This window comes from Panulirus ornatus, chromosome 17 (assembly GCF_036320965.1).
Source record: "Panulirus ornatus isolate Po-2019 chromosome 17, ASM3632096v1, whole genome shotgun sequence".
In the NCBI taxonomy this organism is placed as follows: domain Eukaryota; kingdom Metazoa; phylum Arthropoda; class Malacostraca; order Decapoda; family Palinuridae; genus Panulirus; species Panulirus ornatus.
In genome coordinates, this window is record NC_092240.1 from 2639162 (window position 1) to 2665550 (window position 26389).

The following is a 26389-nucleotide window of genomic DNA, read 5'->3' on the forward strand; positions in this document are numbered from 1 at the left end:
GTGGCGGACCAGTTAAGTTTAGAATGTGCCAGGTCATAGTTATTGGGAAAGACATGAGAGGGTAGAGAATAACAAAGATTCGACGTTTAGGGAAAGAATGTTATGAAAACGGCCCATCCTTGAGTTGCCAACGGCCACACAGTAATCGTGTGACGCAGCAGCTTGCCGAGTATTGCGTGGTCTAGCTAGTTGTGGGGGCACACAAGCAGCCAGCTCTCGGGAGCATAAACCAGAGTAATACCTATAGAAGAAAGAAAGTGAACCAACGTTGTGGCGTAGGGCAAGGAGATCATGTTTTGAAGTTAGCCTGGGAGAGTTTATAAGTCGGATCGCTTTAAATTATTACTCTGTCGAGTAAGATGCAGAGCTATAACCACCCTAACAGGACCTCCAGTTTCTTAGAGGCAGACTTGGCAATTCCCACGATGTGGCATGTCCAAAATAGTGGATGTTACAGTAATACCAAGTATAGTCATTGGTTTAAGAGGTGAAATTACAAAACCGTCGAAGGAGAGAGGAAAGTTGTGAAGAATTTTCGATAAAAAGATGGGCAGGAACTGGGTATTGGAGGCATTAAACTTAAAACAGGTTTCGTCTGGCCCACTGAGATATCCCGTCCAAGTCTGAATTTAATGAGGAAGTTGTGTCGAGACGAGATGCAGATCGAGTGAGAGAATGAGCAGAATTGAAGGATGTGGAGGTATGCAGTGTTGAGTCGTCAGGGTATGAGTGCATTTGGATATTTGTGGAAGAATGGAAATCGTTGATAAAGGTAGAAAAACTGTGGGAAACAGGACAGAACCTTGAGGAACATCACTGTTTATGGAGAAATGCGGAGAGGCTGATCCAATAACAACCGCGGAGATAGATCGACCAGAGAGGAAGCTAGATACGAGGGAGCAAAGCGAGGAAGGGAAGCCAAAAGAGGGGAGCTTAGAGGTGAGACCCCGCTGCCACACCCTGTCAACAGCTTTAGATATATTAAGATCATCTACAAAGGATTCCCCAAAATCTTTTAGGACTGATCACCAGACATTAGTACTTCAGGAAAGAAAACCACTAGTGGATCTCGCCATACGGAAGCCAAACTACTGATCAAAGAGGAGAACTGAGATTCAAGATATCTGAAGATGTGGGGTTTTAGAAGGGATTCCAAGAGTTTGGAAACGGAAGATCTCAAAGTAACAGGACGGTAGTTAAAGGGGTTAGAACGGTCACCCATCATAGGGATGAGATGTACCAAAGAAGGCTGCCAAGAGGAAGGAAAACTTATGGTTTTAAACAGAAACGGAATAAATGAGCAAGCACAAGTGCAAGCTCAGAGGCACACACTCTCAGTACACGGGGATGGATGCCATCAAGACCTTTAGCCTTGCTTGTGTCCAGAAAGAGAAGAGCTTTTCGCATAGTTCGAAAAGAGATTACGAGAAGGGGCAAAGGGTTGGTAAGAGAAGCAGCAGAGGTGATGGAATGCTAGTCATCGAAGGTGGAGTTAGAAGGGAAACGGGAACCAAAGAAAGAGAGTTGCTTTGTCTACGGGAGACACAGCTATAGTACCGTCAGACCGGAAAATTGAAGGAAAGGTAGAGCGACAGAAGTTGTCAGCGATGATCTTAGCTAAAGATGAAAGACCTATCAGTTGGTGAAGATGAGAGGATATTGCAGTTCCTTTGAATAAAGGAATGCTTTCCCTCACGGATAACGTGCTTGTAATGATTACGGGCTGTGATAAAAGCTGAATGGATGTCAGAGGAAGAAGCGTTTTCCAAGTCCGATATGCCTTATCCCTCGCCTGAATGGCCTGTGAACAATCACGGTTGAATCATAGACTGGATGAAGAGGTCCTCTCGGGTGAACGGGTAATGAATGCTTCCATTCCCGCGATGATAACCTCTGCTCTGCGTTTGGCGGAGACAGAATCATCGCCACATAAGAGACCTAAGAAAAATCAGAAAATAATTTACGTAGGTTATTCCAGTGAGCTTTGCTGAAGTGCCAATATTTACGTTCAGAAGGGGCTGGTGGAGTGGGAGGTGCTTGTGTGATCAGATGAATCAATTGAGGACGAGATTGTGAAAGCGTAAAGGATTACAGATGATAAACAGATCCAGAGTATTAGGTGAGGAATATGGGTGGGGTGGGGTGATTATGTATATGTATATATATATATATATATATATATATATATATATGCATATACTTTCGGTTTCCCTCCCTAGCTAGGTAGCGCCATGTACAGACAAACAATAGTCTCATTAGCTCGCATCCTCTCCTGAGCCAATGCACCAATATCATAGTCCTTTATACATAAAACCTCCGTAGGTAATTCTATGATGTGTGTGTGTGTGTGTGTGTGTGTGTGTGTGTGCGCGATTATAAAAGCAAACAGAGAAACAAGCAGTCAACACTTGTTGCTCTAGGGCTGAGGCGTTGGCAAATATTTGTGTACAAACACCAACACGTGCATGAAGGTGTCAAGTTAAGACGTCATGAGTCAAAACTCGCTGAGAAAAATACGACTCCCGGCTTTGTATGAGAAAGTACTGGAACCTGGTCGGAAATTTATTGATAGATACTTGAAGTCTTCTAATGCTGGCTAAATATCCAACGTAAGAAACGTAATAGGATGAAATAATACTCTGCTGTTCTCTCGTGGTACTGTATGATGTGTTTGCTTCCCTGAAAGGTATTTCGCATTTCATAATTTCACATTGTGAGCAGGAGTTGGGTCAGCGATAAGACGGTGTTGAGGAATAGCCACTGGACCTGCTGAAAGAGAAAGCTAGGGCCTCGCTGTGCGAATATCTTCCATCATTATCATCATCAGTTTTAGAAGTTTGACTTCCCTGCATTAGGGGCTGGTCTGGTACAACCAGGGACTGATCTAAGATAATTCACCTCCCATATCTGGGGTTATCTGTCTCATCTCCTGAAGCAAAAACTGCTCTCCTTTGCCTTGCATGTGAAGTTATCAATCTCTTATATGTAATCCTCGCAAGACCCAATTGTCAGATTTCCGATACTTCGTTTTTGTCAAGTTAGACCCAACCTGCGGGGTTAGGAATGACCCAGAACCTGTCCTACAAACTGGTTTTCCTAGTATGTTTTTTTCCTCCCGTTGTCCATCCAAAAATTTGCATCTGACTCCATTCTCAGCCGTGGAGCAGGCGGGCATGATGGCCCGCCCGACGAGGCTCTGTTGTTTTATTCATGTTCGATGGTCATTGATGTGAAGACGAGCCGCCTGTGCATTGCTGGCGCTGACGACGGTTCCATCAATCAACCTTTACGTTGCGACAACATCTTCTCCGGCGGGTCCGCGTCTGCCTTGCGTGGCGGGTTCTGCAACCCTGCGGCTCTCAGACGATGGGTCATACAACCTAATGGGTCGTGTGGGATGGGTCGTACAACTTCTTGAGTCTTATAAGATGAATCGTATAAGCTTGTGAGTCTCGTGTGGTGGGTCATACAACCTTGTGAGTCTCGTGTGGTGGGTCATACAACCTTGTGAGTCTCGTGTGGTGGGTCATACAACCTGATGAGTCTCGTGTGGTGGGTCGTACAACCTTGTGAGTCTCATGTGGTGGGACCTACAATATAGTGAGTCTTGTAGATAGGTGTACAACATGATTCCTGTAGGATGAATCCTACAACCTAATGAGTCTTACTTGAGTCGACTGTGCCTCACTTCTCTTCTGCAGAAGTTAAAGGTTAAATTTCTAATTTTTTTTGCATTTTCATTCAAGCTGTAGTAAATAATGGCATCAAATTTTCCTCTTAGCTAACCCAAGGTCAAGGCGCGTGGCGTGAGGGATTGGCACCCATGTCTTTGTTTGTCTGTGCACCTGATCGCGTGAGTCACTACTCGGGGAAGTTGTAACCAGAACCAGCGAACTTGACATAGGAGTTTACGTTGATATTTCCTGGTTAGTGTATACAAAAAGCACTTGAGGTTGGCTGGCTTGCATGTGCATATCGCTGCCGCAAGTTCAGTTTAAGGTCACCAAAGACATCCGTTCTCCTTCAAGTAAAGAAAACGGGGCCCCATATCGGATTAGTTCTGACCTTGACATACACTCCAGGTCACAGGACATTATCAGCACAAGGAAGCCTCAGTCTTGCACTTTAGTCTTCAAACACAATACTCGTGTGTGGGTTGACGTAAGTTTATCGCATAAGTTTGGCCTTTGTTAGTAATAACATTTTCAAGAGACTGGAGGCATTTCAGGCTGTACCCACCAGAACGATGACGTCGAAGTGGTTTCGATAAGTGATTTAAAGTGACAGAGGAACCGACCATAGAAGGATATAAGGTGGTCCGTGTAAATCAGAGACCATCATACATTGATCGATGTCTGTACACCAGTCCAGGAGAATGGTGGTAGCCACAGGTTGACTGGGAGATCCAGAGGAGAGATAAGAGCGGTGAGTCATTGTTCCCGGTCACATCCTGGAAACTGGGGGACACGATGGACTTCCAGAACCAAGCTGAGAAACCCGATACATCACGTGAGATGGAAGTGTATGTGGAGACATGAGGACATCACAGCTGCAGGGGATGGTTGGAGGCATCCAGATGTTAGAATTACGAAGATTAACTGGAAAGCTTTGAACATGAGAAAGAGTCTTAGAGGCGGTCTGGAAATTTCAGAAGGAACGCCACAAAATATCTGGAAACCTGAGACTTTAGGAGAGACTGTGGAAGATCTCTGAGTGATTACTCCAGATAACAGCTTAAGCTGTAGGTGCATTAGAAGGCTGTTCACGATGTTACATAAAGGGGATATATATATATATATATATATATATATATATATATATATATATATATATATATATATATATATATATATAAAGCTCATGCTACCCAAAGCTTTAGAATACAAAAGATATCAGGTTGCCAGGAGACTGGTAGTCACGCCAGGACATACTGAACAAGTCGAACACTTACATTTGGTTCGACGAAACTGCCTTTGTGGCAGATCACCGCTTGTGGGTGATTGATCTAACGAACGTGGAAATGTTCACAAATTGAACTTAGCTGAGCTAAAGCGCCTTGCCGTTATGTTCTTCATAACACACAACAGGAAGAACAAAGGCAACGAAGCAGAAAGGAAATCTAGACGCTTCACCATGACTGGTTGGCAGCTGTCTCGTGGTAACACACACACACACACACACACACACACACACACACACTGCCTTGGCTGGTGTCTCGTATATCTGTACTGATGAAGGCGTGTGTGTAATTCTGCTGCTGGCAGGGCGCCCGCAGACGATGGCCCGGCCTCTTGGGACGTTAATAACATTGAATAACACTGCATGGGTGAAAGGAGAGAGAGAGAGAGAGAGAGAGAGAGAGAGAGAGAGAGAGAGAGAGAGAGAGAGAGGTTTTGGCGTTGAGTAAGGTCTTGGGCGCCGTAGCAGATTAAGGAACATGGGAGAAGTTGCCGTTGTAATTTAGAAAACGTACGCTGATTACGTCTGCACGTGGCAGACTCACGTGGTGGAGATGATGCGGATGATTATATGGTAGACGAGGTCTCCTCACGTGCTACATACTCACATACCACTGGGAGTTTGCCAGCTCTTATACATCACGATTATGGCTTCATTGTGTCAGACTGTGGTGACCACTACCAGATGGTGGCAGTAACGAGCGAATATCATATTATCCTCACACTTACCACCTCTTGCCTCCACCTGGGGTGGGTGCTGAGCCCTATTCTGTCTGATCCACCTCACATTATTATCCAATCTTCCCAGCATTTGCCAGACCCGTCCCCCAGCACCCGTATGTCCCCCGCCACACCCCAGCTCCTCTTACTCCATCACGGCACCACAGGTGGTGTCACCCCAGCTGACGTGCCCCTCACATGTGACCCTCCTGACACATGCTGACGGCCAGCTGTTCAGATCCGAGTGACCGACCGCATGCAGCGCTCCCCCAGGGGCAAGTAGCGCTTTTCCAGGGGTTTCCAACGTTGCCTCAGGGGTGTATAGCACTTCCCCTGGGGCGTAACATGTATAACCCTATCCCAGGGGTGGAGTAGCACTGGCCCCCAGTAGGTGGACGTCCTTCAGTTGTAGATCTGACCCGGTGATGTGCAAAACATTCTCATTATTGTAACTGGTAAATGTTATAATAATGTTCCTGTAGATTATGAATTACTTTTATATTATATTCAATGATATAAGAAATAACACATGAGGAATTACATTCTGAAATACTGGCGTATGAAAACAACGGTGAGACGAGTTACGATGATGAGAGTCAACTTTTGTGTACATCAATATATTGTGCAGGTTACTCTCATCATAATGCACGAGTACACCTGATGATGTCAACATCACGTACTTTATCCGGGATTAGATGAAAGATATTTTCCCAGAGATAGATAGATATAGATAGATTGATAGATAGATGCATGCAGATAGATAGTTATGTTACTGGTCATCACTATCATCAGGAAACGTTATATTAATGTGAGAGGTTGTAGGACCATGAGGTTCCAGGCTGACACCACCTTGTGTGGCCGCAGGATGGTCTGGGCTGACACCACCTTGTGTGGCCGCAGGATGGTCTGGGCTGACACCACCCTGTGTGGCCGCAGGATGGTCTGGGCTGACACCACCTTGTGTGGCTGGAGGATGTTCTGGGCTGACACCACCTTGTGTGGCCGCAGGATGGTCTGGGCTGACACCACCCTGTGTGGCCGCAGGATGGTCTGGGCTGACACCACCTTGTGTGGCTGGAGGATGTTCTGGGCTGACACCACCTTGTGTGGCCGCAGGATGGTCTGGGCTGACACCACCTTGTGTGGCCGGAGGATGGTCTGGGCTGACACCACCCTGTGTGGCCGCAGGATGGTCTGGGCTGACACCACCTTGTGTGGCCGCAGGATGGTCTGGGCTGACACCACCTTGTGTGGCCGGAGGATGGTCTGGGCTGACACCACCCTGTGTGGCCGCAGGATGGTCTGGGCTGACACCGCTAGAGGGTGATCCGAAGCTGTGTTCACAGCGTCAGGTTCCTCCGGGCGACCATTACAATGCACCTCAGTCTCATGTTTCATTTGTGATTAGGAGCACTGGCGTGATCAGCTGTCTTCCCCTGGCATGCTGATGTCTTCAGACCTCCCCTGCCACCCATCTTCTGCCACCCACCACCCACTGGTGTCCCCCTACAGTCCCTCATTCAAAGGTTTCCCCCGACGCCCTTCATCCACTGGTGCCCCTTGCTATCCACCTTCAGCCATCCTCCACCGACTGATGTTCCCCTGCTACCGCCCTCCTGCCACCCACATCCCAGTGGTGTTCCTAGCCACCCACCACCCACTGGTGCCACCCACCTACCACCACTGCCCGGGGATGACTTTCCTTGCCGTTAGAAGCACCAATTGAATATTCATATATTCTTGAATCTCATTACATCCGCTTTGATACCATCTTTTGAAGTAAGGAACAATGTGGGTCTGTATCATTACGTAGTATTTTTTTGAAGCAAAATCGAACTCTATATCTAATTTAGCAGTTTGTTTCATAGATGTGTGGCATTTAAATGATTGTCATCCACTCGTGTCACCAAACAAATTACTGCTCAAAGTCCAGCAAACCAATTAGCTCTCGTAGTCTAAGAGGTATTTAGTATGTGAGCGGCGGACGAGCACTTTCACTGGTGGTGTGGCCTGACCACCAACTACCTGAACCATTCACAGATCCAGGCAGATGTAACCTTGGAGAACAGGTGCGTGTCTTGGCTCGAGGCGATAAATGTTGTCTGTAGTTTAGTCATGTTGCGGGACGTGTGTGTGATCTGTGTCTGGTCTGAAGGCCACGAGAGAGGGTCGGACCAGCTCGGTAGTGTGTCTCCCTGTTGGGTCAGGTCATAGGTTACCTTGTATGATCCTGCTAGCAAGGTCATGTCACTAGTAACCTACTGCAGCCATGTCAGTAAGGTTAGGTCGGTATGTGATGTAGCTGTGGCCTTCGACCTCACGCCTTTGAGCATAGAAGAACAGCCTTTGAGCACGACGGCATGACCCTTTGCTGAAGGGATTGATCATGTCAAAGGATCGTGAAAGGATGTTCGTGACCTCGAAGTATCTCCTTCATCATGGTGGGTCAGGTCGGATGTCAGGGTGTAACTGTATGATGAGCCAGGTGAGAGCTGGCATCATACATTGCCAGTCCTGCCTGGGTCAGACAGGTCATGTCCCCTCTAGATGAGCCAGGTCAGGTAATCACGTGTTATAAATATCATTTAGGTCAGGTCAGGAGAACACGAGTTGCGAACTAGATCAGGTTAGGTCACTTAAAGTATCTCAAGTACATGAGTAAGGTCAGGAGGTCATGACTCAGTGCCTGATGTTGTCACTGATACAGACCGTCACACTGACAGCCCCGGCGTCACCGCCACAATGATGCTCGTCACAGACTTATATAAAGTCGCCGACCTGGACTTGTATCTTTGGTTTGGTCAAGTTAGCTACGTGATGGTAACTAAGTGAAAACAACTATGTTACATGAAGTAAGTTACCTTAAGTTCAGAGTTAGGGATATAACGAAGTACAAGCCCCACATAGTGTATAACGAAGTACAAGCCCCACATAGTGTATAACGAAGCACAAGCCCCACATAGTGTATAACGAAGCACAAGCCCCACATAGTGTATAACGAAGCACAAGCCCCACATAGTGTATAACGAAGCACAAGCCCCACATAGTGTGTAACGAAACACAAGCCCCACATAGTGTATAACGAAGCACAAGCCCCACATAGTGTGTAACGAAACACAAGTCCCTCAGTGTATAACTCAGTATCATAAACTGAGGAGTGTCCCTGCCGTCGTGTCCAGACAGAGAGTCTGCCGTGTCTTGCAGGAGAAGGCAGGTCAGGCTGGGGCCCTGTAATATACATCACTTACCATGAATTATAACCAACATTACCTACCTCTCGCCCCCTGGCTACACACCCCACCACCACCACCAGTATAATCTTCACCAACTCGGCAAAAAACAAGAAAATCAAAAACTAAAATATTATCGTCCCTGTCTGTAAATAGCTGACTATGATATATTTATATATTCATAGTTTATGGTCGTAATCCAATTATAACACCGTGGATAAGAGCCTTAATGTCCCGTGACATTAGCTTGACATTATCTGCTTCATGTTGCGGTTACTGGGCCAGCCAGCCTCACGTAGATAACATGTGTACACATAACAACAGATAAGTCAATGTCTATTCCCACTCCACCACAGGGGCTCCTCCTGTGGGTAGAGGTTGTCCTCCTGTGAGCGGTGGTTGTCCTTCTGAGGGTGGGGGATGTCCACCCGTGGGTTAGGGGCTTCACCCTCCGGTATGTCTTCCAGGAGAACCAGGTCCAGCGTTCAAGCTGCCTCTTGGCTGACTGGATGATGTTGACAACACTGATGTCCAGGGTGTGTGTTGAGTGGCTGTGGCCTGGCTCTACCCCCCCCTCCCCCTCCCCCTCCCCCCTCATTGTACTAACGGATGCACGGCCGGGGGGGGGGGGGGGGGTCTGGCCTCCCATACTCCCCCTACCACCCACCCCTATAACGTCAAACAAAAGTAAAATGAAAGAGACAGATGAAATACCTTATGGCTGCTCAGTGATAAATGTCACATACCATAAGTCTGCATCAGTTAAAGACGGTTTTATACTTCGTAACGATTTTATTATTATTAAAGTTAGAGAAGTATTAATCTTCACAGTCACATGTATAGCTCGGGCCAAGGCTTCGTTCATTATGTTCATAGGTCGTGCGTGCTTATGTAAGGTGGGGACGTCATCAACCCCGGCCAGACCTGTTGCCCTAGTACCTGACAGGTGGTCCTGGCCTCTTAGCGGTACCGAGAGAAATTCTCTTCAGTTTGCGACAGGTCCACAGGCCAGCAGGGGACTTGACCCCACAGTACGATCCTTGAGCACGACAGTATGACTCTGGAGCAGAACGGTTACTACCCTTACGTATAATGGCCTATATCCTTTGACCTGACCCTGAATGGACGGGTCAAAGACCAAACCATACCCAAGAGATATATTGTCGTCCTTAAGGGTCGTATCTTCGTCCTCAAGGGTCATACCGTCCCCAACAAGGGTCGTAACGTCACGCTCAAGGGTCGTACCGGTGCGGTTAAGGGTCGTACCATTGTGCTCAGGTCTTCAACATATGCTGCGTGCGACCCTGCCCGGCCAGTAACCCTCGACCCACACCAGCCATCGACGCGCATCCCAGGTGGGCCAAGCAGGACGACACCCGTGGTGCCGTGCGTCCCACGTCCCAGGCAGACTGGTGAGGTGTAGCTGCGGGAGCCGTCAGCACGAGGCACCATAAACCAACATGGTCGGGTCTGGCAGGATGATGGGCCAGGGTGCAGACCCTAAGTACCCGGCAGTCATAATGGGAGGTGTTTATGTGGTCCTTGTGGGGTCTGGTCTGCTACCGGGCTGGCGCCGCGCCGCGCCGCGCCTCACGCACACCCTCACGCACGGGGCGCCCCCCCCACCCCCTCCACCCTCCCCTTCCTCTCCTCACACTCAAGGGGGTCGGCCCCCGACCCTCCTCCCCTCACGCACCCCGGGGGGCCCCCAACCCCCACCCGGTAATTGTACGCATGAATAATTCGTAATGTCGGCGTCTGATGTGGGCGACCAGTGTAGGTCGGCGCTGGTGCCGGCCGGACGCTTTGTTACTCTCCCCCCAGCCGGTCGTTGATGAAGCTGTTGTCCAGTTATTATCATGTTGACGGCACCCACGTGCAGCACGCACACGCGCGCGCACGCACGTCAAACTAAGAAGGACAATAAACCGCGTTTCCTGACGTGAAGTTGAGAATAATAGATGTTGCTAAGCATTTAGCATCGGCAGACGAGGTGACACATTCTTCCTGTGTTGTTATTGTAGATGTGTATGGTGTTGTTGTTGTTGTTGCTGAATGATCGGGTGATGGAGAACTCTGCGGTGGCCACACCCACTGTTTGACTAATTATGAAGACCACACACACACACACACACACACACACACACACACGTATATATTTACGTGTGTGTGTGTGTGTGTGTGTGTGTAAAGTTACTTATCATCAATTTACTTTTCTCTCAGAAAAGTTGTCTTCGTCATCAGTTGTTGGGGAGACATGAGTGTCTTGCGCGGGATCATCTTGTTGTGCGTCTTTGTGTCGACCTTTGGAGGTGGATGTTGAGCTGCGTGACTGACTGTGTTTTGCTTGTGACTGGAACCTTTGTCGTGGAGGACACGTCGATGTCTGCGTGAGATAACGTGTGTTTGGCCTCCAGCCGAAATGGAAATTCATATCTCGCGCGCGTGAGGGTCCGCCGACACCGCTGGTGCTAAATGGTTCTCCTACACGAGATAAACTGGAGTACATGGGTTGGGTCACCTAACAACCCAGTTCACATGGTTTGGGTCACCTAATGACCCAGTCCAGCTGAATTAATCATGTTACAACATCCTGGACAGAGGAAGGCGAGTGATGATACGAAGTGTTTGCTACGTATCATCTCTAATTAATGAATTACTGCAGCAACTGTCTGTGCGACGTCACGTCCACTGCGCCATCTGCCGCCTTGCCCCTGTACTACAAGTATCATATTCCTTAATGACCACTTAGCTTGACCCACACAGCTAATAGACATAATTCTGTTATTCCAAGTGATAGTTCGCCTTCCCGATGTAGCCTGATATGATCATGTAGTCCGGGTTGTATACACGTAGCCCTCGCTAACCCGGAACAAGTAACCTCTGCCCACACAGAAGCCACTGGATACTGACCATTGGTTCTCGTGTGCTCCCTCGCCTGGCATACATTCACACGGTGGACTGTGTCAGTATTTTTGGGGTGTTTGTCTTGGTGTTTCTTGTTTGTTTTTGTCCGGGTATAATTGCTTTTGCCTGTGTTTTTATTTATGTTTATTCATCTTTGTGTATATTCTCTTGATGTAATTGTATTAATGTGTGTGTGTGTGTGTGTGTGTGTGTGTGTGTGTGTTTCTCATGAGGATTTTGGTTGTTGATTATAATGCTATACTGAGGTTGTTAATATTGTCTGTCTCTTTCCAGGTTCGGGATACATCGACTCTATAAAAGGTAAGAGAATGAGAGGCATCATCAGTTCATAGCTCAAGAAACGTTTGTCCATAACGAAATGTAACGTATAGCTTAGGAACCATCTAGTTTAGGAACCATCTAGCTTAGGAACCATCTAGTTTAGGAACCATCTAGCTTAGGAACCATCTAGCTTAGGAACCATCTAGCTTAGGAACCATCTAGCTTAGGAATCATCTAGCTTAGGAACCATCTAGCTTAGGAATCATCTAGCTTAGGAACCATCTAGCTTAGGAATCTTTTAGCTTTGGAAAATCATTTATCTTAGTAATCACTTCGCCTTAGTTTACCTGGTTGACATATCCTCCTCCTTGAAATCGTAGTTTGGGGAGTGAGGTATTATACGTCGTGGTTCCTCCTTACGGAAACTTGAATTCCGTGTCATTCATGAAGATGCCACAGTTATGTGATGACCTTTGACCTGTGATGACCTGTAGACATTTGATCTGTGGATGCTAGTACCATGACCTCTTGCTCAGGATAACTTGTGGATGCGTCCTGACCCCTGACTCAGAGATGACTTGTGGACGCATTGTGACCTCTGGCTCAGTGATGACCTGGGGATGTGTCCTGACCTCTGGCTCAGTGATGACCTGGGGATGTGTCCTGACCTCTGGCTCAGTGTTGACCTGGGGATGTGTCCTGCCCTCTGGCTCAGTGTTGACCTGGGGATGTGTCCTAACCTCTGGCTCAGTTTGACCTGGGGATGTGTCCTGACCTCTGGCTCAGTGTTGACCTGGGGATGTGTCCTAACCTCTGGCTTGATGATGACCCGGGATATGTTCTGACCTCTGGCTCAGTGTTGACCTGGGGATGTGTCCTGATCTCTGGCTCAGTGATGACCTGTGGATGTGTCCTGACCTCTGGCTCAGTGTTGACCTGGGGATGTGTCCTGATCTCTGGCTCAGTGATGACCTGGGGATGTGTCCTGACCTCTGGCTCAGTGTTGACCTGGGGATGTGTCCTGATCTCTGGCTCAGTGATGACCAGGGGATGTGTCCTGACCTCTGGCTCGGTGATGACCTGGGGATGTGTCCTGACCTCTGGCTCGGTGATGACCTGGGGATGTGTCCTGACCTCTGGCTCGGTGATGACCTGGGGATGTGTCCTGATCTCTGGCTCAGTGATGACCAGGGGATGTGTCCTGACCTCTGGCTCGGTGATGACCTGGGGATGTGTCCTGACCTCTGGCTCGGTGATGACCTGGGGATGTGTCCTGACCTCTGGCTCGGTGATGACCTGGGGATGTGTCCTGACCTCTGGCTCGGTGATGACCTGGGGATGTGTCCTGACCTCTGGCTCGGTGATGACCTGGGGATGTGTCCTGATCTCTGGCTCAGTGTTGACCTGGGGATGTGTCCTGACCTCTGGCTCGGTGATGACCTGGGGATGTGTCCTGACCTCTGGCTCGGTGATGACCTGGGGATGTGTCCTGACCTCTGGCTCGGTGATGACCTGGGGATGTGTCCTGACCTCTGGCTCGGTGATGACCTGGGGATGTGTCCTGACCTCTGGCTCAGTGATGACCTGGGGATGTGTCCTGACCTCTGGCTCGGTGATGACCTGGGAATGTGTCCTGACCTCTGGCTCAGTGATGACCTGGGGATGCGTCCTGACCTCTGGCTCAGTGTTGACCTGGGGATGTGTCCTGACCTCAGGCTCAGTGTTGACCTGGGGATGTGTCCTGACCTCTGGCTCGGTGATGACCTGGGGATGTGTCCTGACCTCTGGCTTGATGATGACCCGGGATATGTCCTGACCTCTGGCTCGGTCATGACCTGGGGATGTGTCCTGGGCTCTGAGTCAGTGATGACCTGTGATTAAAGGCTCATGTTTAAATTTAGGTCAACATAATTGTGTTCTTATCTTAATCCACTGCATTTAATGTTCTTACCCACTAACACATTATATATGTATATGAATATATAATATATATATATATATATATATATATATATATATATATATATATATATATATATATATATATATATATATATATTGTGGATGCAGTGGTTCTTATCTGCAATACTGAAGCAAGTTGTCGTAGCCTGGGCTGGGGTGTGCATGTGTTTGTGTGCGTACGATACCACCGTCCCAGCAGCATGGTCGGGGCTCCCACTGTGACGCCTTCAACCACTGGTAATGTTGGCTTAGTCTTTATCATTCCCAGGACACTCTACTGGCCCTCGCCCTCAACCCGGAAGACGTGAGGGTATAGAGAAATGCACGTTGTATTTTCGTGTGTCTGTCTAAAGTGATTGTGTGTGTGTGTGTGTGTGTGTGTGTGTGTGTGTGTGTGTGTGTGTGTGTAAGTACCATGCTCCTGGAAGGGAGATTAGTGTACCGAGTACGGACGGTACACCACACATGGTATACGGTACCATGCAGTAGGGAGGGAGACGTGCGCCGGACGCGGACGGTGCGCTAAACAAGGGTTGTATGTGATCTTAGTACTGACCCTCCCTCCTCCTGTGCCCTTCCCTCACTGAAACCTCTGGGTACGTGTACCCTTAACCTCACCCTCCCCATTCTTATCCTATACCTCCCGCCCCTCCTCCTCCCCCTTCTCCTCCCCCTCCATCCTGTCCCAAATCTCTCTCCTCTGTGAGGTCCATGAAGAACTAGAGAACAGTGGCCATAACGGCATCAGGAACTGTACATTTCCGTCTTAATGTTCAAGAAAACATTCGAGGATCACGTGATGGTAGAGTAAGTCGATGAGTAGCGCCAGGACATCGGTAATGTGGAGTGCATTAAGCTTCCAGACTCAAACACAGTTGAGTAGATGCGATGCAACTTTCGAAATAGAATACTTCCTCTTAAGAGAGACAATATAGAAATGATATCACTAAAAAGAGTATAAGAAGTGGTGATAAAGGCATGACAGACTGCACGACGAAATGAAATCAGGGCTTTATTCAGGGTAAGAGAAATCCATACAGGAAGGCTAAATCAAGTAACAATACATGGGGTCAAGAACAGTGCGTATGATTACAAAGAAATCGGGAGAAGGATCAAAGTCAGTAGAAAGGAATTGAAAAGGAAATAGTTTCTCACAACGAGAAGAAAACATCTAAAGTGAATCTTTAAATGTTTCAGGAACAACAAAACCACAACAACCTCCCTAAAACTTACCACAGCAGCAGTACCTTTAAGTATGACTTGTTGTCCATATTGTAATGTGTCCATGGTAGTATATCCTGCACGATACTTCTTACCTTGTTTTCACCTGCTGGTGTTGCCGTGGGAGGTACCTGCTGCTTTATTGTCCTCTCTCTATTGTAAATGATCCAGGGACATCTAGATGACACTGTCGTCTCCTACCACATCCCCTCATGACTGGCCATCAGATCTCCTGTTATCTGTCTAACCTACGTACTCCCATGTACCAGCCTCCCTGTATGGTTCCCTCTCTCTCTGGTGTCCCCCACCGTCCCTGTATGGTTCCCTCTCTCTCTGGTGTCCCCCACCGTCCCTGTATAGTTCCCTCTTTCTCGGGTGTCCCCCACCGTCCCTGTATGGTTCCCTCTCTCTTTAGTGTCCCCTACCGTCCCTGTACGATTCCCTCTCTCTTGGGTTTCCCCTACCGTCCTTGTATGGTTACCCCTTTCTCTGGTGTCCCCTACCGTCTCTGTATGGTTCCCTCTCTCTCTGGTGTCCCCTACCGTCCTTGTATGGTTACCCCTCTTTCTGGTGTCCCCACCGTCACTTACAAACATATGAACCATTCCTTGTGTCATTTTCAACTTGGGCATCAGGGTTCGTTGCCTACACTCAGGTTACTTTCAAAGTGGGGATTGGGTACACACATATATGATTCTTGCTCCATTTATTTCGTTAGGTTAGATAAGTAGGGTCAAGTTGGGTTTAGGTAAGTGTGGTGAAAATAGGTTTTGGTAAACCACCCAGACAGGGAGAGTGCATTGTTTACTCCCTAGTGTACCCAGGTTTACCCAATGTGGGATTTATTGACATGGATCCCTCCCTGTACCCTCCATCTGCCCCTTTGTTGCTATTCCTCCATCTTCCTCTTCTTCTCCTCTCCTGTTGCCACTTCTTCCACCTCCTCTCCTACCTTCCTTACCTCCCGAAACCCAAACAAGGGAAGATAGGCGCAATGATTCAGAGATTTAGATCGATTATCTGAATTAGATTAATGAGGCTGTCACAGCCATGGCAAATGAGCTTCAGTAAAGACTAGGGTCATTTAAATACCTTTGATGATAGAAATATTAGAAACGAATAACAGGTATAAACCTTTTACATTACATCCCTGGGATCGAACGCGGGATTACTAGGATGATAACTAGTGACTAAGACCCAGGTTCGATCCCAGGCATGTAATGATCAATGGTTTATATTGATTCCATGTGTTATGAATATAGTACAGATTTTTACGAATACAAGATGTTTGGTTAGCTATCATTAGAATTATGAGAGGAAAAAATTTAGATTACTAACTAATGATGACTTAAATGCGCAAAAGAATGCGTAGCTGCAGATTACAAGGTAAATAATGTTAGGTTTCGTACCTCTACATATACACGAACTTCAAAACGAAAGACGCAGTACTTATTCTTCACAATGTCCCATTCAGACAACATGTTGGATACGTTACTTAATTCTGGTCACCCTTCACCCCTGCCATGTCTCTGTGTGCGGCTGTCTGTCGTCAGCCGCTGCCTCAAGGCTGTATAAGCCCCTGTTCACGTCCATCTTCACTGCTCCGCTGTGATCATCAGTCCCTTATGAAGATCATCCCTTCCAATTTTAATGTTTCTCTAAATTCATACTACTTCAGGACATTCCACCCATCTCTGCCTTACCTCTGTATCTCCCCTCACGCCACGCTAACGCCATTACTGCTTATCCTACACTTCTGACAGGACAAGGACCCGCTGAGTCCTTGGGCCCACATTGTACTTACCTACACCTGCCCCTAGACACGTACCCATCATCCACACTATATTGGAAGTGTTTAGTCTGTGTAAATGAGATGAGTAAAGATCTTAGAATTAAAATAAATACTAATCGTTTTTTCCCATCTCTTCTTAAACGATGTTGCCCATCCCCTCCAAGACCCACGTCACCTCTAATGCCATACAACCCTGTCGCTCCGTGTTCTCAAAACCACGTCGCCTTTCCAGTCTCACAGCAGACTTGCGTCTCCTCTACCCCAATCCCTCTCTTCTGACCTGACTCCCTCTCACTCCTGCACTCCCCTCACTCGGTGTACACTTTGCCCGTGACCCTTGTCTTTATCCCCAAAACCCATGACCTTATTCTCCATCATTCTCTAAATTCGACCCCTTCTCTACCGGACCCTTGAAGCCATTATCTTCTCCCAACCTTAAGTGTGACTGCTGAACCCTTGCATGACTCCACCCCTGCCCTCCTGACCCCTTGGCCTTGCCCGCCTTCCATGTACCTCTTGTACCCCGAAGGGATTTGTCTCTTGATCACTAGGATAACAAACGCTGGAAAACAGCGGATACGACAAGGACACTGCAGCCCTAACATTACATATGGATTGCTTCCTCGTCAAGTGAGAGCTGCAGTCATTTCCCTGTCGTAAACACGGAAATCCAAGAAAAACCAAGACAAAGTTGGACCTCGGAAGATGGACCACAGGCCCTTGGCACGACGGTGAGGCGCGCCACTCGTTCCCAGAACCCAGCCCCACCTAGGGTGATGTGTGTCATCGGGTTTGTTTACATCAGTCAGCTGACTTGTAGAGGTTCCCTCCGTGTGGCGGGCGCCGCCCCCATCTGGGCAGCTTCTCTTGGATGTTAGCTGGACAGCGTTCGCCAACTTCTTATGCTTCGTCGTCACTTGACACAAACGCACTCCAAGTTCCAGAAACTGGTTTTTTTTAAAATTGCTGGGGAAAATATATCCTGAAATCAACGTACAAATATTCTTTGAACTGATCCACAATTAGAAAATGGGACTCGACATGACTCATAATTCTTACGTAATTCATAAAGGGTCTCGTTTAAGGTTCAGGTTCGTCAGCACTTGAAGGTCAGGTGACACTTGTTTTAAACTTTCTTCCCGTCAGACCTGACCTGATGTGTCCGCCAGTGACCTTCACATGTTCTAAAAAAAAGATCATATATATATTTTTTTTTTTTTTTGCTTTGTCGCTGTCTCCCGCGTTTGCGAGGTATATATATATATATATATATATATATATATATATATATATATATATATATATATATATATATATATATATCCGAGGGTGCACCTTCATAGGACACATAATACCCTCCAACAGCAAGGCTTCGAACCCCCTACTATTTGTGTAAGAGATGGCTACGTTAACTATTAGGCTATGCTGCATTATCATAGAGAAATGAGTATTTGATTACTTGTAATCGAGTAGCTATTACTCACGTCTAGTGTTGTGAGGGCAAGGAGGAACGTCTTGTGATGAAGGCAGGGAGGAACGTCTTGTGATGTGAGGGCAGGGAGGAACGTCTTGTGATGTGAGGGCAAGGAGGAACGTCTTGTGATGTGAGGGCAAGGAGGAACGTCTTGTGATGTGAGGGCAGGGAGGAACGTCTTGTGATGTGAGGGCAGGGAGGAACGTCTTGTGATGAGGGCAGGGAGGAACGTCTTGTGATGTGAGGGCAAGGAGGAACGTCTTGTGATGTGAGGGCAGGGAGGAACGTCTTGTGATGTGAGGGCAGGGAGGAACGTCTTGTGATGTGAGGGCAGGGAGGAACGTCTTGTGATGTGAGGGCAAGGAGGAACGTCTTGTGATGTGAGGGCAGGGAGGAACGTCTTGTGATAGGAGGGCAGGAAGGAACCTCTCTCTCTCTCTCTCTCTCTCTCTCTCTCTCTCTCTCTCTCTCTCTCTCTCCGCACTTCCTTCCCCTCTCCTCCCTCCCCGACCTTATCTCCCGTGGCCTTCACCCACCCTTGAGCAGAACTTGACAGGCCTCTGGTGGGTGTCGGCAAGTGGTGACGACATCCATCGTCACATTCTTGTTTCCACAACAAAGCTGTCTCATTGCGCAGTGTTAACAACGCTCTCGACCGTTATAACCATAGATACTTGAACACACTGTACAACAGCTGGCTCTATCAGAGAGAAACATAGAGAGAGGGAGAGACGCAGACTGTCTGTATTATGTACATCACGACTGTGTGTAACATTGACGGTAAGAAAGACTGTCCACAGCACAGGCAGTTGCTAGGGGACAGCAACACTGGCCAACGGACGGTTTAGTTAGAGGAATTAAACATACTAAACACGACGGTACGACCTTTGAACACGAGAGGACGACCCTAGGGTATAATGGCGTGATCTTTGGACGGACTGGTAAGGCTCAGGTCAAACGTTACGCCATCATAACCCAAACGGTCGTGCCGTCGTTGTCCTTGAGGATCGTACCGTCGTGCTCAAGGGTCGTCAACCGTCGTGCTCAAGGGTCGTCAACCGTCGTGCTCAAGGGTCGTTAACCGTCGTGCTCAAGAGGTCAACCATCTCCAGTCTTCTTGGATAAGTTTAATCTTGTGATGAATTCAAGATACGTAAGAGGATGTAAGCCTCCAGCACCCAGGCTGGGGTTCAGCCTCCTTGGTGCGCAAATCTGTGATAATTGTGTTGATGCAGAGCCCATGTTTCTCTGCACACACACTCCCCCACCCACCTCCTAGTGTTTACCCAGATGCACTCGAGGGCATCCCTGAGTGGTGACACTTAGTTAAGTTCCTCCTCCAAGTGGACGGGCGTGTAGCTGTCAAGGGCGTAGTGAGTCTACATTAATGTCTCACTCATCTTGTATCCACGAATAGGTTTTTACCCACAGTTCCCTCCCTCTTCCTTTCCACCGTCTCATGATATACCAAAATAAGCCTGAGCTCAACCCATACCTTACAGTCTTGGTTCTTTAGGGTAAAACTGGCGTATTTATTACGACTTATTTCTGCGGGTGCTTATGTCTTTTTATGGGGCTCTTGTCTTGTCTATTATTCCTTTTCCTGTTACTGCACGTGCAGTGGTCAGTGCTGCTGTGTTCAAGGCCCTGAATTAACTGACAACAGTTACGATGATATCCAGAAAAGTGTGTTTATTTTGTATTCATGTCCATCACCATGACGTCAAAGTCAGCTGTAACTCTGTTCCTTCACTACCACCAATACTTCTGCCACCACCACGGCTGCTGCCCCTACCACCATACCTGCTGCCCCACTATAGCCGCTGCTTCTCCTGCAACTGCTGTTCCAGCGACAGGTGTTCCAGCCACAGCTGCTGCTTTTATCAAAGCCGCTGCCTTTACCACAGCTACTGCCCCAGCCCCGGCACAGCTACTGTTCCTACCACAGCTACCGTTAGAGCCACAGTGCTGTCCCCACCATTGCCAAAACTCCAACCTCCCCCCCCCCCGTCCTTGGGCCAGTACATACATGAGGCACACAGTGAGTGACGCGTACATGAGGAGGCTACAGTACCGGCTGGTGAGGGGCCATGGCAACTGGTAGCGGGAGATAAGGGACTTTATTATGTTGGTATGTTCATATATCTGTGTTATCAAGCTGCCTGTGTGAGTGATACGTATGGTAGTGGGTGGTGGGGGAAGGCTTCCGGGGTACCCCACCCCTGCCTGGGTGTTGACGTGCGGGTGTGGTGGTAGGAGTTACTGCGGGGGTGCGGTTGTAGGACTTAGTGTGGGGGTGAGTTTTGTAGGAGGATGGGAGATGTAGTTTGTTGTTGACACAGTCGTGCTCTGGAGGAGGCCAAGGTGCCAGTTATTTACCCTCTAGGCCTCCTGCCCCGTCTCCTGCTGCCACTGCTGACGATGCTGCTCCTCCCACTGCTGCTCCTGCTGTCGCTGCCACGTTATAGGATGGCAATAAAACCAGCGTTGTTGTGAGCTATTTACCCTTTGGACCACAGCTTCATTTTGAGAGCATCCTCACCAGGCACGGAGCCCCTGAGAGAGGTTGGTTGTGGAGCGGACGTGAAGTGAACTGTCTGAAGTGAACTTGGCTGGCCAGACATCCCCAGGTGGTAGTAGAGAGAGAGAGAGAGAGAGAGAGAGAGAGAGAGAGAGAGAGAGAGAGAGAGACCAATGGAGACTGGAGCGCCTACCTTCCAGCACCCACAAAATGATTTCGTGTGGATGAGACTAACCCTTAGCGCTCACCACGTGTCTTGCTTTTGATTATTGAAAACTTTCGTTAACGCCTTCTGTCTGTTGCTGTGCCAAAAATAATCTGATCATATATCGTTCTTATCTTCAGACTGCGTACTTCAGGTGTTTCAGGCCTTCATGACTGGACAAGTGTTCTATTCTCAGTTTCGCTGGTGAAGTGTTTCTTGCTTCTCTCCACATTATAAGTTTCAGCTGACGTACAAGGAAGCTACAATGAAGCATTATGCAATTTTGCGTCTTATGTACAAATCAGAAGTGTTCATCATTAGTTTTCGATGTCTCATTGTGGAAGTTTTCATTATCCTGTTGCTCATAATGCCACACAGCAGGACAGTCTTTCTCATATGTTCTCTGACTTCCAATTTCTTGTTTATGATAACTCCAGGATCTTATACTTGACTCCTATATCTTATACATGACTCCTATATCTTATACATTGTTCACTCTCTTTCCTCGTTACCCACTGGAATGGTGTCATCAGCATATAATCTATGACGTTTATGTTGAAAATTTTCTTAAATTCCATCATTTTCTACTAAGACGTTTTTCAGTTATTTTCCTTAGGCGTCTTCTGGTCGAATAACGTCATTACATATGGTGTTGCCCGCCAAACATCTAACCATACTTTTTTCCTAATTCTTTACCACTGAGAGAGAGGTATATAGCAAGAAAGAGTTGAGTATATAGAAACAGCACTTTATGAACGTATGTGTGTGTGTGTGTGTGTGTGTGTGTGTGTGTGTGTGTGTGTGTGTGTCCAGCAGCACGCCCACCAACACATCATTAACGCACAACATGGGGAGGATATCTACGTCATCTCTGACCCTCAAGCTCTGATCGTGTCCAGGACACACACGCACACCAACCCAGCGTCCACAGCTTGTAGGTAGCACACACACACACACACACACACACACACACACACAGCTTGTGGCTGTACGTCTTATATTGAAAATTAACGTTAAGAAAAGAGGTTTTCTCTGTCTCCCACTTTAGCATAATCAACGCCGCTGCTGTTAATTACCCCCATCCCTCAAACCCCAGCTCAAGGAGGGCGTTCAAGTGGAACCAGAAGGGTCGTGTTGGGTGATGACGGGTCGTCCCGCCAGCCACGGACACCAGACGTCGTGTTTATGGTGGTCGTCTCAGGACCGCCTCCAGTAGCGGTCTGACTGCTCCTTCTTTTGTTGCCGCTGGAGCGGAACTTGGTACGGTGTTCTGAATACCAGAACAAGAGTTTAGGGACGGCTTATTGTCTCATTGTTGCTGGTAAAGGGGGTGGTAGAGCTGAGGTGTAGCAGCCAGAACACAATAGTCAGCCACAAACCAAAACTCCTGAAAACAAACACAAATAGAGTCGTCAGGTCCTCCTAATGAGCTAGGCTACAGTCGCCCCCGCGCGGGCGTATCACCAACACGTTTCTAGCGAGACGACGACGCACTTGATATGTCGTTCCTAATGCTTCATATGCATTAGACTTGAACATGTCAGCCGTGATACGTGAAGCATGATGAGAGGAACATGATACTCCTGACTGAGGGTGTCACACTTGCCTCGGCTGATAAGGCTCGTCAAGCTTTGAGTATGAGCCGTTGATGAATGGTCGGAATCCTGCGATACGGAGCGAGCTTGAGTCTGGAAATAATGATGATAGGAAAACACTGGATTGAAAAGGAATGAATGAAATCATGATAGTACTGATGAAATTCTGTAACACTACGAATATAAGAATATATCATGAATACGAGTACTGTAAGAATCTGGAATATGCGCTGATTGAAATCATAAAAAGTAGAGGAAATACAGTTTTGAAATGCTGGGAGTGAGGCAGTTAATAGACAAGATTACAGCTGTAGCAGCAGCACTGGTAAGGCTGTGTTACTGCTGCAGTGAACTTGTCATACGAAAGCTGCTAGCAGAAATAATGAACCAACTTGGTAATGATTTACCTGACGAGTATCTGGCCACTAGGCTCTAACACGGTCCCTCATTGGCTGACTCCTGTAATACTTTTGCGCCACCGCTCACAGGATGAGCTTGGGCGGCACAATAAACAAAGGCAAATCCAGTATAGAGAAGAATTACCTAGCCCTGTCCTCTGAGTTCCCTGCTCTAAAGAACAGTTTGAATGAACACGTTACGTGGGTCGATATAAAAGATTCAGAAGTTTCCTCGAAGAATTCAAGCCGACTATAAAAGTTTCTGGGCTGGAAGATGAAGAACATAATCAGACAAACATGAGAACAGATCTGTCGTGTCACTAGTGTTGGCTGTATCGCGTGTCATTACCGGGCGGCAGGCTGGTGGTTGGTACCCATCTTGATGATAATTAGCTGCTCGGGACGGGTCACTTCATCTCCCGTACGTCCTCATCAGTCTCTGCTACGCTACCAGCGTCGTCCTCAGTGTCTGGCACTAATGTGGCCTTCATTACTGATCCCTAGGATGCGTCCAGGGGGACGGAGCCAGGCTGATGGGTCTCGCTGGCATGGATGTCAGACTCGCCCCAGAATACATTAGTGACGGGCTGGACACCGTTGTTGCTACTCTACCATGCTCGGATGTAAACAACACCGTGGCAGATGGCAGAATAACAGACGCTTCGTATGGATACGTCCCCTGCGTCATACGAACGGCCTCATGGGATAGATAATAATATATATATATATATATATATATATATATATATATATATATATATATATATATATATATATATATTAGTATAGGATGTATCGCTTCCACATACAATACCTTAGAAAGGAGAGTAGTCCTGCAGTGGTTCTCGCAAGATGTATCAAATGTTCATATGGCGCTGTGTCACACAGCAGTGAGCGTTACATACTGTGTTGCACAACAGTTTCATGACAGATTACTCCCCAGGTCGGGTACATTGGATCATGAGGAAGGTTCTCCTATAGTGGGACGAGCTGTTGTGTCCCCCACCCCAGGCCCTTGAGGTGCTTTGCTGCCCTCCCCAGACCTTCGAGATGGTGTCCTCCCTCCCCACAGGCCCCCACACCGACACATGAGGAACAATAGCAACTACTGTATATCATGGCTACCAGTGAGAGCAGCCACAGGCGAGAGCTCTTCCCCGGCTACCGGTGAGAACTCCCTCTCATCTACCAGGAAGAACCAAGGATGTACACTTTCCCTCAGCTTCTGCTACATGAGCGAACGAACCAGGGTTTCATATCCGGCCAGGGAGGATCCTTCTTCAGCGCATTTTCATCTTCCCTGTTCTCGCATATGGTGAGCGAGGAGCAAGTGTGGGTCCTTTGTAATGCGTCTGGCGGGTGGCCGTCGGGAGGGTATGATGCCGGGGCTTTGGGAAGAAGCTCAGAAGGAATAACAGATCCATCCCAATATGAGAGACTCGTGAACACCATGAATAACGAAAGTAACTCGCCAGAGATGTGTACCGAGGGAGGGAGGGATACGTCGAGGCAAAGTCATCAGTTCTGATGAAGACAAGGACGAAATCAGACATCACGAGTCAGACTGTAACATAAAGATTGACCAGTAGCCACGGTGGAGCCATCATGGGTACCCTGGGAACGTTAGGAAGGTCAGCAGTTGAAAGGCTCGGATGTTTAGCACTATGCCAGCCTGGGGCTCAGTCCTCCCTCTGGTTCCTCATTCTGGATGACCTTCATACAGACAGTTACTTTTGTCTCAGCGAAGATACGGTGAAGGACTCTCTTAGAAATAGACCTCGCTGTCGCAGGGACCCTGTCTTACTCTGCCTTGATAGTATGAAGTATACGCTTCTCAGCCCCGACAACACATGACACCTCCCCCTGAAAGATCTCTTATCAAATGATTGGCACTACAACCTGACACTCACTAACATTTATATCCAGATTTTGACATAGCCTTGTGCTTTGCTCTTCTGTGTATATCTGTATAGGTTAAGAATACAGACATTGTTACTGTGCTCCGGTAGATAAACTCGTCATGGGCCATACGGTCTTATGTTATCTGACTCATATATTCCCATGTACAAATGTATGTGATTTCCACTCTATGTGTGACGGTGTTTTCCAGTACTATGTCAAACTTTTTCCAGTAGCGAGTGAAAATAATATCTCTTTATATTATAGTTAATCTATATTGTGTGTGTTTTATGGGCAACAGTTTCATGAGTAAAGTGTGCTGCCGTTTTTAGCCTGAGCTTCATGACCTTATGGTACATATATTGTGTTTAGGCACAAGCAGAGGGCTGGGTGGTTTCTGTAGGACTCTCCTGACGGAGGGCGATGCTCTATATGGGTTCGACTTGTAGAAGAATGTGAGTTCAGGTAGATGAGGTTGGTGTCGAGAGGTGAGTGATGTGAGGAGGGTGTGGTCTATCTTTGGCGTTGTATAAGGCGGATTTTTTTTCCTATATGGTCGTGGTGTAGGGAAGCTGGCTTGAAGGGCATGCAAATAGGGCGTGGTGTTGGAAGGGCAAGGTTATATATGGAGATGGTGGGAGGAGAGTGGGATCTGAAGTAAGATAAATGAGGGAGGGCTTGATGTAAGCATGGCTTGAGGTAGGAGCGCTTGATATGGGCATGGCTTGGGGTGGGAGGGCTTGATATGGACATGGCTTGGGGCGGGAGGGCTTGATATGGTCATGACTTGGGGCAGGAGGGCTTGATATAGACATGTGTGGAGTGTGGAGCCCGGCCTATCGTGAACAGCGCCGCCCGGGGTGTCGACAGCGGCCTCGTCCGACCAACTGCTGGCGCTCCATCAGTCAAGTTTTTAGGTCTTGGTTTACGTCGTGTCCTCATCAGTCCGCACCTGACACCCTCCTGATGCGGCTGCTCTGGTGGTGTCCTTTGTATGTTAATGCTGATGTGTTCTCGTTGGTCTTTCTTTTTTTTTTTTTTTTTACTCCCGGAAATGGCTCGAGGCAAAACATGCCCCGATCAAAGGCCATCCCGGGTGAGAGGAACGAGAGAAAATGAATGAAGAAATTAATCAGGGCTCCACAGGTGTATGTGGAACTGACCCCTAAAGGAAGAGAGATTGTAGGCAGAGGGAAAGACGAAAGGAGGAAGAGAATTTGACAGT

At 47.8% G+C, this 26389-nt stretch overlaps 1 protein-coding gene across 1 annotated transcript in view; it reads left to right on the top strand.

Moving 5' to 3' along the window:
* AdamTS-A (ADAM metallopeptidase with thrombospondin type 1 motif A) overlaps window positions 1-26389 on the top strand; it is a 733635-nt gene that overhangs the window by 398208 nt on the left and 309038 nt on the right. The window contains exon 4 of the mRNA XM_071671786.1: window positions 12110-12136. Coding sequence (XP_071527887.1) covers window positions 12110-12136 — 27 coding nt within the window. The remainder of the gene's footprint in view (window positions 1-12109; window positions 12137-26389) is intronic.